The sequence below is a fragment of the Spermophilus citellus genome, assembly GCF_964194105.1.
Source record: "Spermophilus citellus genome assembly, chromosome: 5".
In the NCBI taxonomy this organism is placed as follows: domain Eukaryota; kingdom Metazoa; phylum Chordata; class Mammalia; order Rodentia; family Sciuridae; genus Spermophilus; species Spermophilus citellus.
Window position 1 is genome coordinate 41,425,967 of NC_138186.1, and position 13,291 is coordinate 41,439,257.

Genomic DNA, 13,291 nt, shown 5'->3' on the forward strand with positions numbered 1-13,291 from the left:
AGAGTGGGATTTTTTTCCTTCAACTTGAATATTATCCCTATATGTTGCATGAATGAAAGACTTCCCATGTTTCCATCAGAGTAATGTACTTGCTTTAATTCTTAAGCATAAGTGAACGTGATATAAAATATATATACTGGATTACTTGTGAATGACGCATTTAAAGCTATTTTAAATGTGTTTTTATTTGTAAGACACTACTTATTAAGAAATTGGTTATATTATGTTTACTGTTTTAATCTGGTGGTAAAGGTATTCTTAAGAATTTGCAAGTACTTTAGATTTTCAAAACTGAATGAGAGAGAAAATTGTATAACCATCCTACTGTTCCCTTAGTGCAATACAATAAAACTCTGAAATTTAAAAAAAATGAATTATGTCCTTCTTGATGGGAATAGATGCCAGACACTGGAGAGAAGAGGAGGTAAAGGTAGAAACCAGTACCCAGAGATGGGAAGGGAGGAAGCACTCTTTTTCCTTGAGACATATGGAAGGAGGAAAGATTAAGACACAAATGTATTGAGATAAAGGAGGGAACACAGGTGACACTGCTTGATATTTTCCTCATCAGAACAAAAGTCATAGGGCAGGGTAAGCCAGGGATCAGAGAAGCACCAACAAGGAAGAAGAAACAGACATAGACCAAAATAAGATTGGGTAAAGAATGGGCACAGAGACATCAGAGTGTTGAAGAACTGCAGGAAAAAAAAAAAAAAAAACAGTAGAGGACAGGTGGCTACTGGTACCATGGGAAAGTAAAAGATTCACCAGGGTCAAGAATAATATACAAAAAGTAAGAATGACCCTGTAGAAAGAAAGTTTCTTGCTTCTCCCACTGGACTAAGAGTTCCCCCCCTCAAGAGAAATAGTTGTTTCTCTTTGTGACTAAAAATTCCCCAAGGTGGGTGATAATGTCTTCCATATTTTCACAGAATTCTTCAAACCCAAAATAGAGGATTATCTTATCCCCCTTCCTTCCTTCCTGCCTCCCTCCCTTCCTACTTCCTTCTTTTCCATGTGTTCTCCCCAAGTTTGGGCTTGGCTTACAAGGAATGCCCAAAGCATTGCCGGCTTCACTCAGTCCCTCCTCAGGTCCCTTCACAGCTGATGGGAAGTACTTCCTGTGTGGACTTTGGTGCCCTAGTCCTTCTGGTCTCAATTAACTGCCTTTGAAACATATCCTTAATTAGTTCAAAGTTCAGGACAACTTATCTCATTTCAAAAGCAGCCTAGATACATTCACAATATCCATTTGTTCTTAAGAGGTAGCCAGGTTGGATAGTTCTATTTTCCTCTCTTTATAATATTCCCGACATTTGAATTTTTACTCTTTTCTATCATTCATTTACTTTTCTCTCCCTCTTTGTTTCCTCCTTCCCCATCCTTTGAATTGATAGACTCTTCGACCTGCACCTTCTCTCTTTCCTTCTCCTTTACTAAGAGCCAGTGTCCATAGCAGACTTCCAGACTTTCAACACCTGAAGCAGCCTTCTATTCACTCATGGCCAGCCAACAGTTTTCCAGCCAACTGCAGGAGGAAGTAATCTGCCCCATCTGCACAGACTTTCTGCAGGACCCAGTCACCATCGACTGTGGACACAATTTCTGCAACAGATGCATCACACGGATTGGGGAAGCATCAGGCAGTTTTTTCAAATGTCCCCTCTGCAACAGTTCTGTGAACAAAACATTCAGGCCCAACTGGCTGCTGGTAAATCTGGTGAAGAAAATCCAAGCTATGAGTGCTTCTGAGGAGCAACCAGAAAGGGACAAGCTGAAATGTCAGAGGCATGGAGAGAAGCTCTATTACTTCTGTGAGCACAGTGGGAATTTCCTCTGTGTGATGTGTTGTGAATCCGAGGACCACCGAACGCATAATGACAGTTTGATAGAAGAAGCTGCCCAGAAATATCAGGTAGGCATCTGGGGGCCCTTCTCTGCTCCCTACATCAGAAGAGGACTTTAGTGGGGATCTGTAAACTGTTACCTCTTCCAGGTGGTTTGTATCACCCTTTGCTCTTAAATGGGCAATTCAGTCAGCCATGGTGGGGGGAGGGATGCTGCCCAATGCAATGCACCATGAAGACTGGACAGGACTTGAATTCTGGCTCAGAAGGTTTGGGCTCAAGTTCTGACTCCTGTGTATCCTTATAACCTTCAAGGAAACTCTTTACCTCTCCCAACCTCAGGTGCCTCAAGTTTCAAATGATCCAAACAAAACCTATGTCTTAAAATTGTTGATAGGGCAAATCAGGGCAAGTTTGTGGGAGTTCTTTGATGATGCCAAAGCACCCTGCAAATATTAATTCTAATTAGTCATAAATAACATTTTTCTCTCTTAGGTCATTCACTAAGGCTCCATCTTTTCCCATTATCCCACTCCTCCCCCCAGCTTGAGAAAGAAAGTGGGGGGGGTGCTTTTAATAATTATATTAGGACTCCCTGGAGAGTCAATCATACCTGCTCCTCTGAGAGACTCAGAGGGATTTAATGAGAAGAGAACTCAGGCACAACCTACAAAAAGGACCCCCCTCCCCACAGGTGAAGATTCAATCTCAGGTTGAGATCTTGCAGCAAACAGAGAAGGAGATAGTACAAAAGAAGGAGCAAGGCGAATGGAAGATCAATGATTTTATGGTAAGGAAAAACTCCATCCCATGGTCCCTGGAAACAGAAACATCTCTGTAGAAGATCCTAAACTCTTTATTATTCTCACCCTCCAAAAAAGGTTCTGTGACAAAAACTGGGGCAGAAAGAGACAGTGTATAGGAGGAGCAGCCCTGGGTGGGGACAGAGAATGTGACCTGCGGGCTAAGTGTGTTCACGCCCTCTCCTCTAAGAACTTGACCTGCCAGGGTGCAGCAGCTGGGTGATCCACCTTGCTTTCACAGAGCAGGTAGGCAGCTTGCCTCTGACACCGGCCCCACAGTTGGTAAAAGGAAAACCTGCACTGGTCTTAAAATCAGAAATACTGGCTTTTAACTAAGCTCTGCCTAAGGAGGCCATGACTAACAAGAGACGGATTCTCAAGTTCGAAATGAGAGACTGTGGTATCACCCAACACTTTTAGGTGTCTTGTTTTGTTGGCATGTCCAAGGAAAAATTATGTGACAGCAGATTATAACCTGACAGCCTTCTGAAAATGTGAGTTTTAGACACTGAGGTCCTTAAAGGTGAAAATGATGAAACATAACTTAGCCTAAAACAAAGAACATAGGAAGTGCTTTTAAAGTTCATTCTTCTCACCTCTCCTTTCCTACAGGTCTGTCACAGCACACGGTTCTGCTCTGGCACTCAGTATAAACTTAATACACTTAAAATTGAATACAGTGGCCTGGGCAGATATTGGAGGCTACCCTCTCATCTCTGTGTCCCTTTCTCTTGCCACCAGAACCATGCAAATTTTGAGAGGATAAAGATCCTTGGGGAATTCAGGCACCTGCAGCAGGTCCTTGAGGAGGAGAAGAATTTCCTCCTGTCCCGGCTCCATTGGCTGGAGCAGGAGGGGACAGAGCACAGGAAACTCTTCATGGCTTCAATGGAGTTGCAGCTGACCACCCTCAAGAAGCTCATTGATTCCTTGAAGGTCAAGCAGCAAATGCTTCCTAGTCAGCTGCTGGAGGTGAGAGTCCTTTGGGGGCAGAACTGTGGACAGGTAGCAGTCTATCCCTAGTCAGAGCATGGACCACCTGGCAGAATACTGGAGATTGCCCCAATCATCTTTTTTTTTTTCTTTTTTGGTAAATTATAGTTGTACATAATGGTGGGATTCATTGTACATATTCATGCATGCACACAATATAACAATATAATTTGGCCAATATTATTCTCCAGTATTTCTCTTTCCTTCCCCTCTTCCCTTATTCTGATCTCTTTTCTTAATTCTACTGATCTCCTTTCAGTTTTCATGAGATCCTCCCCACACAACATTTCTTTTCCTTTTCCCTCTCTTGCTTGCACATGTGAGAGAAAACATATGAACCTTGACTTTCCAAGTTTGGCTTATTTTGCTTAACATGATGTTCTCAAGTTCCATCTATTTCCTTCAAATGAAACAATTTCATTTTTTATGGTTGAATAATACTCCATCGTGCATATATATACCTTATTTTCTTCATCCATTCATTCATTGATGACCACCTACTCTGTTTTCATAGTTAGGTGAACATGATTATACTGCTATAAATATGACAATGCATATATGATTATAATATGAAGTCTTTTATGCTTTAGGATAGACATCAATCAGTGAGATAGCTGGGTAATGTTGTCGTTCTATTCCTAGTCTTTTGAGGAACCTCCATACTGATTTCTATACTGGTTGTATTTATTTACAGTCTTACCAATAATGTAAAAGTGTTCTTTTTTCTCCACATACTTGCCATAATTTATTATTGTTTATATTCTTGATGGCTGACATTCTAAGTTGGGTAAGATAAAAACTCAGTGTAGTTTTTATTTGGATTTACCCCAATCTTATTACCTCTAGCACAGACATGTAAGCCACATACATAATTTAGCAGTATAATGTGGGTCACATGTGTAATTTAAAATATAATGTGAACTATATAATGTGATTTAAAAATGCACTGCAAGACATGTATCTAACTTAAATTTTTCTAGTAACCACATTAAAAAGGTAAAAAAGAAACTAATGAAATAAATTTTAAGAAAATATTTAGTTAACTCAATGTCTAAAAGTTATTTCATCCTGTTCTCCATATTTTTTTAAATTTTTGTAGTTTAGATGGACAGAATGCCTTTATTTTATTTGTTTATTTTTATGTGGTGCTGAGGATTGAACCCAGTACCTCATGCATACTAGGCAAGCACTCTGCCACTGAGCTATAGCACCATCCCCTTTCTCCATATTTTTGAGGTATTACATTCTGAGAATTTTTTTTTGGGGGGGGGGTACTGAGTTTTTGACTTCTAATATATATTTTGCACCTTTAGTACATCTCAGTTCAGAGGCTAAATTGTCAGTTGTTGAAATAAAATGTAATCCTACCAAATCAATAAAGTTGTGTTCCATGGAAAAAGAATTTTACTCCTGCTTCAGTTTTTAATTTAAATTTTAATTAGTGAAAATTCAATTAAGTTAAAAATGTGGTTTATTGTCACACTAGCCTTGTTTCAAGTGTTAATAGCCATAAGTGGCTGTGCAGTGGCTACCATATTGGACAGCGTAGGTCTAGGTGATGCACAAAATTAGATGAGATGATCACACCTGAATTCATCTCCTTTGCCTATAAGTTTTTCTTTCTTTCTTTCAAGAAATCTCTCTCTCTCTCTCTCTCTCTCTCTCTCTCTCTCATTCTCTCTTCCCCATCCCCCACCCCACCCCCAACCCACACACAGAGAAAGGAAAAGATTATGCAAAGCCATTCCAGCCTCTCTCCTGTCCTTGGTTTAGTATCAGAGACAAAATTAATTCTCAGAATCTCAGTGTTTCTTCTCCTCATCTTCACTCAGTCTAACCACTTTCTTGTCTACTGGTATATGAGGTGTTTCTTGGAGTAGCTCTCCAGGGCAGATGGGAAGAGTGAGGGAATTGGAAGGTTTCTCACTCCATCTCTAGCAGGGTGGGAAGCTTCACTTTGGCCCTGTGGTCAGCTACACACTAAAGCTGTGCTCTCTTTCTCTTCTAGGACATCAGAGTTATCCTGCACAGGTACGATGGGCCAACCCACATGCATCATGCATACAGTACTCAACATATATTCAAACACACTCAACATTTTTCCCTCCCAAATATCTCCACTCTAATTTTGCAGTCAACTATTTAGATTGAAGATGGGGAATGCCTGAGCCTTAGCATAGGGTTGGTTGGTTTAAAAAAAAAAAAGAAAGAAAAAGAAGCTTTTTGTCAACTTCCTAGTTCTTCAGCACAGATTCTCCTATTTTCTGGCACCTTCTGTATGCCCCCTTGCTCAACTAGGTGGCTCCTGAGTCCCCTACTAGATTTCCCTGCCCCTGTTCTGGTCTCTCCTCTGTCTCCAACTCCCACCTTCGTTTTCATATTTCCTCAAGCCCCACCTCTGTCCAGCTCTGTAGCTCTAGCCCTGGCCCCTGACTCACACCAGCCAGGCCTCCATCTCCTCTTATGCATGTCACTAGGTCCTCCCTCCCCCACATCCCATCCCCTGATCTCACCATCACCTGCCACGACTTCATAGGAGTGAAGAATTTCAATTTCTCAATCCAACCCTGATTCCTCCACACCTGGAGAAAAAACTCAGTGAAGCAAAATCAAGACATGACTCCATCATAGAGAACATGAAGAAATTTGAAGGTATGGAACTGGCTGTCACCTCCTTCAGTCACCTGCCTCTGGGGATTCTCTCCCCATCACCCTGCCCCCCCAGAAGCTGAACTGTAACTCTTACATGCCAGTAATAATTAGTGGGACCTTCAAATGCTAGGATCTCTGTTGGGCAGTTTCCAAGTATTGCTATGCTTCCTTTCAGGCAATTCTAACTCTATCTTCATACTATGTTATTTATTTGCCTCCCTGACTCATGACAGCCACTAGAAGGGGCTTTGACTTAAACCGTAAGTGACTATTTCTGGGGGACCAGAGAGGAGACAGGATACTACTTTCCCAAGACTTCAAGCAGGGACTGTGAGATCTACAACCAGTGGTTCTTCCTGAGTACAGAAGTGAATCTCAATTAAAAGTCAATGACATTTTGGGAAAATCCTTTTTCCTCCCTCCTGAGGAAACAGAAATCATCCAGAACACCAAGTGAACAACTTGGACTTTAGATAGTTGGTCAAATATTCTTCAAAACCTTATCTAGGGCTAGAATTGTGGCTCAGTAGTAGAGTGCTTTCCTCACGTGCGTAGGGCTCTGGGTTTGATCCTCAGCACCACATAAATAAATAATATAAAAGTATTATGTCCATCTACAACTAAAATTTTTTAAATTTTTTTTAAACTTGCCCGGGCAGGGCATGGTGGTACATGTCTTTAATTTCAGAACTCAGGGGACTGAGGCAGGAAGATCATAAGCCCAAGGCCAGCCTCAACAACCTAGTGAGGCCCTAAGCAACTTATCAGGACTCTGTCTCAAAATAAAAAAATAAAAAGGGTTGGGGATGTGGCTCACTGGTTAAGAGTCCCTGGTTCAATCCCTGGTATGAAAGAGAGAGAGAGAGAGAGAGAGAGAGAGAGAGAGAGAGAGAGAGAGAGAGAGGGAGGGAGGGAGGGAGGGAATGAGGAAAGGAGGGAGAAAGGAAGGAAAGAAGAAAGGAAAAAATCTTATCTGGGTTTGCAACAGGGAAGCAGGTTTGGCGTCAGTAAAGACTCCCTTCCTTGCAAAACTGTGTTGTCTAAGTTGGGAGTAAAGATAGTTTTAATATAAGAGTCCTCTACTTAGAACTATCACAAAAGTCCACATTCCATCCACATTTACTTCAGGATGTGTTGTCAGCTCTGAAATGTAGTTTGTCCAAATGCGCTACAGGTTTAGAATGCATACCAATTTCTGAAGACTTGGTATGAAAATAAACTGTAAGCTGGTGCAATGGCACATGCCTGTAATCCTAGCTTCCTAGGAAATGGAGACAGGAAGATCCAAGTTTGAGGTCAGCCTCAGCAACTAAGCAAGACTCTGTCTCAAAAAAAAAAAAAAAAAAAGAATCTAGAATGTAGAATATATGTGTGTGTGTGTGTGTGTGTGTGTGTATAAAATTTATGGTGTTGGGGATTGAACCCGAGGTCTTGTACATGCTTGGCAGGCACTCAACCAACTGAGATATATCCCTAGCTCTACAATACTTTTTTTAATTGAGACAGAGTCTCACTTTGTTGCCCAGGCTGGTTTCAAATTTGTGAACTCAAGTGATCCACCTACCTTGGCTTCCTGAATAGCTGAGACTAAAGGTATTCAGCTAGCAATACATTTTTATTCTATATGTTAAAATGACAGCATTTTGAAAATACTGAGTTAAATAAAACATACTTTAAAATTAATTTCACCAATTTCATTTACTTTTTTAATATGACTACTAGAAAATTTAAAATTAAGTGGTTCATATTTGTGGCTTCTACTGTGTTTCTACTGGATAGTGCTGGGCTAAAGAATCACTGCACGGAAGCACAAAGGACACTTCTATATTTTAGTATCTTCTTGGTTCACTAAGAATTTGAGAGACAAGCTGGGTGTGGTTACACATGACGATAATCCTAGCAACTGGGGAGGGTGAGGCAGGAGGATCAAAGGCTAACCCCAGCAATTTAGGGAAAACCTGTCTCAAAATAAAAATAAATAAATAAAAGGTCTGAGGATGTAACTCAGCCCCTAACTTCAATTTTCAGTCCAAAAATAAAATTTAAAATTTAAAAACCAGAATATGAGAGAGAAATCCATCTCCCACTTGTCCCAAGCATCTCAAATTTCAAGTCAGTGCCAAGCTGTGTAGTCCTGCTTCCTGTTTCACCTCCCTCAACTCCATTTCTTTGCATTTTCTACCCCTAGATAACCTCCAGGCTAATGGGAAGAAAGATAAAAACAGATTCCTCAAAGGCATGAATGAAAAAGACAAGCAGAACTGTAAGTGATGGCTGCTTCCTGTCATTTGGGGCAAGTGAGAAATGTAAAGGGGAAGAACTCTCTCTTTGGGTTCAAAAAGGCTCCCTGGGTGAATGCTAATTGAACCAATTGAGAAGAACAGACTCACATGTTTTATTTATTTAAACTTAGGTAATTCACAACATAGTGACAATCCTAAATTTTAGAAGTATTCAAAAGTAATGGATTTCTATTACTTTTGAATACTTCTAAAATTTAGGATTCTTCATTGCTTAGAGGCAGAGGAAAAAAAAAAGTGAGACAAGGAAGCAGAGGAGGCGACTCTTTGTAGTATTAGCTGACCTGCTGGGCCTAGGTTTCTGGGCAAACTACTATGGATGTGATGTTAGAATAATTCAGAGATGGAGAATAATTGTCATAACAGCTTGTACTGAAATCAGTAGAAATGGTTCTGCCAACCTGATGGTAACACTAGAATTATCATTTCTTAAAGACCCACTATGTTCTGAGCATCCCATTTCCAAGATTGCAAACCCTACAACTATCCCCCAAGGTAGATGTTATTACCTGCAATTTACAATGAAGCTCCCTGGAATTCCAGAGAAGAGCTAGGTTTCTTGGGCCATGTGATTTTAAGTGAAATAGAATAAGAATTCATGGACTGGGGTTGTGGCTCAGAGGTAGAGCACTTGCCTAGCAAGTGTGAGGCCTGGGTTTGTTCCTCAACACTACATAAAAGTAAATAAAATAAAGGTATTGTGTCCAACTACAACTTAAAAAATAAATAAATATATATATATATATATATATATATATATATATATATATATATATATATATATATAGAATTCACTTCTCCAAAGCCAGAAATGACACTGTTCATTCCAAAGTCAGCAGGATTTAGAGATTCTATTCTACTAGCATTCCACAAGAGGAGATACTGACCTTTGAAGAGGGTAAGTGTTTGCTGTGTTCCCTGACTTGTACCCTGTTGAGTGTTCAACATCCCAAGTTCTAGCATTATGGACCAGTAGGAAAGTCTCCTTCTGTCTGTCATCCCCTTGGGTCAGGGATGGTGTTCACTGAGAACCACTGACTGTTGTTGTGGTACTGAGGATTGAAGCCTGGGGTGCTCAACCACTGAGCTACATCCCCATCCCTGTTTATCTTTTGTTTTGAGATGGGGTCTCACTGAGTTGCCAGTCCTCAAACTTACAATTCTCCTGCCTCACCTTCCTTGGTTGCTGGGACTACTACAGATTTGCACCACTACTCCTAGCTGACTATTTGAATTTGTTTTTAATATGCAGTTCCTGGTTATTAAAACTAAATTTGGGTCTGGGTACATGGCTCAGTGGTAGAGTGCTTGGCTGGCATGGCATGTGCCTCAAAAAACTTTTTTGTTTTCTCTCCCTAATTCCTAGGGTGTCTTTTAGAGAAAAATAATCCAGAGTCATCTTTTTCAACTAGGAGTCTACTCCAAACCCTGGGATTTTCCTGTGGAGTAGTGAGAGGACCTCCAAGTCTACTGGAGGAATGCTCTTTCCACCCACCGTCGGGAATACACTGAACTGACCCAGAATACACTGAAATTTCCTAACATGCAGGCCACCCTCTCCTGTCAGAACTAGGTGGAATGAATCAATGCTCTCAGTACCTACCTGAGATTGAGATTACAAATCAGCAGAAACTCCCCACTACTCAAATAGGAGAATAGGAAAACAACAGAAAGAGGGGTTTAGAGACACCTTAAAAAGAGATTGGGGGATGGGGTGCTGTGGAATCTATAGTTCTTGAATATACCAGGTGCCACATATTGCATGGGCAGATATGGGTGGCAGACAGGCATCTCATGAGTCTTCTCTACTTTCCAAATTACAGGAAATACTGGGCCCCCGGATCCGTTTGCCCATGATTTACAGTAGAGGGGGTAGAGAGAGTAGAGGGGAGGGGAGGGGAGGGGAGGGGGGATAGTAGAGGATAGGAAAGGCAGCAGAATACAACAGACACTAGAATGGCAATGTGTAAATCAATGGAAGTGTAAATGATGTGATTCAGCAATCTGTATACGGGGTAAAAATGGGAGTTCATAACCTAACCTGTTTCTTGAATTTAGCCTAGGTCCCTCCTGCTGTAGGTAGAACTCAGCCGCACATTTGGCGATGGAGATTCATTGCTGACGCTTACTGACATCTTTTCTACTTTCCTTCTCCTTCTTCCTCAAAGGGGACGAAACAATTAAGCCGGGGCCATCGAATCCCTTCCCCGCAACTCCAACCCACGCCTTATTTGGGGCTCCCTTTGCTGGGGAAGCCGCCCCTTCAGCATCACTTCTGGCCGGAAGCAGGGAGACTTATGTTGAAGTTCCTGGAAACGGAGCGGGGAGCTTTGGCGCTGAGATTACTGAGCGGTTCAAAGTGGTGCTGAGTGAGTGGCTGAAGGCGATCATGGTCCCTGGTTGAGCAGAGTCGCGTCGAGGGAGTGGAAAGTCGGGGAGAGGCCTGGGCTACTGATAGGGAAGATGCGGGTGGTGGTGAAGGCTGGAGAAGGATGAACGCGTTCTTTAGTGAAACGAAAGGAAAAGGCAACCTTGGACCCTCGGAGCTCTGGCCTCATTCTTGGCTTCTCCTATCACTTTGGCTATGGTGCCCCCTAGAGGATAAACGTAGTCCCTACCACTGTCTCCCTCTGATTCCCTCCCTGACTACACCGCCGCTCCTCTTTTTAAACTATTTGAGTGACAGTAGTTCAGGCACAAGGCCAAAGATGAGTAAGGCCTGCTTGGGTCAAGATCCTAACCCTCCCCATGAGCCTGACCGCTGTCGCTCTTACCTGCATTCCCACATCCTCCATCTCACCCAAATGCCCACATGTAGCAATGGAAAATTAATATTGCATCAAAGATTAAGATTACAAATCATCAGAAAGTCCCCACTACTCAAACCGTTGTGGAGGGTGGATGGGGAGCCTTCTAGCCTTGGTAAACTGTGCCTGAATGTTTGAATCCTCAATGTGGGACTGATGTCAGGAGATTCTGAATATTCCTTCTGTGTTCCAAACTTCCTCTTCATTCTTGTGTTTGAGGGACTTCACTTTGGAAAAATTACTTAAGCTCATAAAGTCTGAGCCTCAACATCTCATACTAGCCTCAATCAGGGACCATGGGAAATGAGGAAGGAAGAGATGATCTCTCATCTTTGATTGTTGAAATGATCCCACCACCATCAGCAGCAGGGAGCTCCCCTCTGCACCCACAGAACAGCACATGATGAAATTAGGGATGGACTTTAAGGGGGGGATAGGCCTAGGACTTCTCCTATGGCTAGGGTTGTGCCTGGGGAGAGGAAATCTGTTTCCAGCTGCATCTGGGGAAGCTCAGAATTTGGGGTTGAACAACTTGACTCTCTCCCTCTTTCTCCTCATTTTCCCACAGCCCCTGTGACACTGGATGCGGCCTCGGCCCACCCAGACCTCATCCTTTCCCAGGATCTAAAGACAGTAACTCTGGCCCTCCACTTCCCGCGCAGGTCGGAGGAGCCCGCCAACCCCGAGTGCTTCTACCCTTTTCGTTGTGTACTGGGCTCTCCAGGCATTTCTTCTGGCTGCCAGGCCTGGGAGGCGGAGCTTCAAGGGAGGGAACGCGGAGGCTGTCTGGTGGGCGTGGCCTCGGAGCTAGTGTCAAGACGCGGTTGTCTGCTTGTGGAGCCCTTGGCAGGCCTCTGGACGCTGCGTATCACAAGCATTGGGTGCGAGGCGCTCACCGATGGTGGTACCCGGGAGAACCTCCCCATCCGTCCGAACAAAGTGGGCATCTTCGTGGACCACGCACGCGGGAAGATCGTCTTCTTTGACAGCACCACAAGCAAGCACATCTATACCTTTCACGCCTCCTTCGCTGGGCAGATCTTCCCCTTTTTCCAGCTCCTGTACCCTGGCACCCAAATCTCCCTGAATCCCTAGAGTTGTTCCCTTTCCTTTCTCTCCGTCTCTTCCCTTCTAACTCCCCATTTTGGGATGCGCTGCAGCTAGTCCCATTGAAGCTAGGCTTCCTGGAGCCCTTTCCAAACATTCTGATATTCTGACCCCATTTAAAATTTTCCATTTTTCTCTCAGGTTCCCCTTCCCCTTTCTATGTCTGAATCAAGAAGAAAGACTCAAATACACCAAAAGACTATACATAAGGCTATCCATTGCAGCACTTTTTGTAATAGAACAAGATTGGAAGCAACTCAAATGCCCCTCAACAAGTGATGGTTAAAAAAAGCTGAGGTGAGAAAGCATTTGAACCCTAGTTGAGACTAAGGTGCAGAAGCTGACCTGAGCTGCTCCCTTCTTTTCCTCCACCTCATTTTTCCTGCTGCACATACCTGCACAAGTAACTCTGAATGCAGCCTTTGCTGGTCCGGACCTCATCCTTTCCTGAGGTCTGAAAACCATCATGTTGGGCTTTGTCTCAGCCAGATCCTCTTTAACACCAATTTGCAAATGAGGACTATTTATGTTGTAATATGGGATGACCTCCAAGATATATTGTTAAGTGAAAAAATTAAGTGGGTAACCATACACATAGTATGTTAAATGTCACATAAGGAGGGGTATTAATATACATTTTCCTTATATTTATTTTCTTTTTAAATAGAAGGATAAATCAAAACCTAATTCAAATTACCTATGAGGGAGGGTAAAATTAGGTGGAAATTAGTCTTTTCTAAATATTTCAAACCCAGGGCCTTATGCTTGCCAGCCTTTACTGA

General features: G+C 42.5%; 1 protein-coding gene across 1 annotated transcript; it reads left to right on the forward strand.

The window, feature by feature from the left end:
* Window positions 1–1,501: 1,501 nt before the first annotated feature.
* On the forward strand, window positions 1,502–13,079 carry TRIM31 (tripartite motif containing 31; the record flags this gene model as incomplete). The annotated part of the gene is made up of 8 exons (XM_081296413.1): window positions 1,502–1,915; window positions 2,542–2,637; window positions 3,392–3,622; window positions 5,652–5,674; window positions 6,180–6,295; window positions 8,484–8,558; window positions 10,764–10,964; window positions 11,971–13,079. 8 exons carry the CDS (start codon window positions 1,502–1,504, stop codon window positions 12,495–12,497), a joined length of 1,683 nt encoding a protein of 560 aa, XP_081152539.1. The 3' UTR covers window positions 12,498–13,079.
* Between the last annotated feature and the right edge of the window lie 212 nt (window positions 13,080–13,291).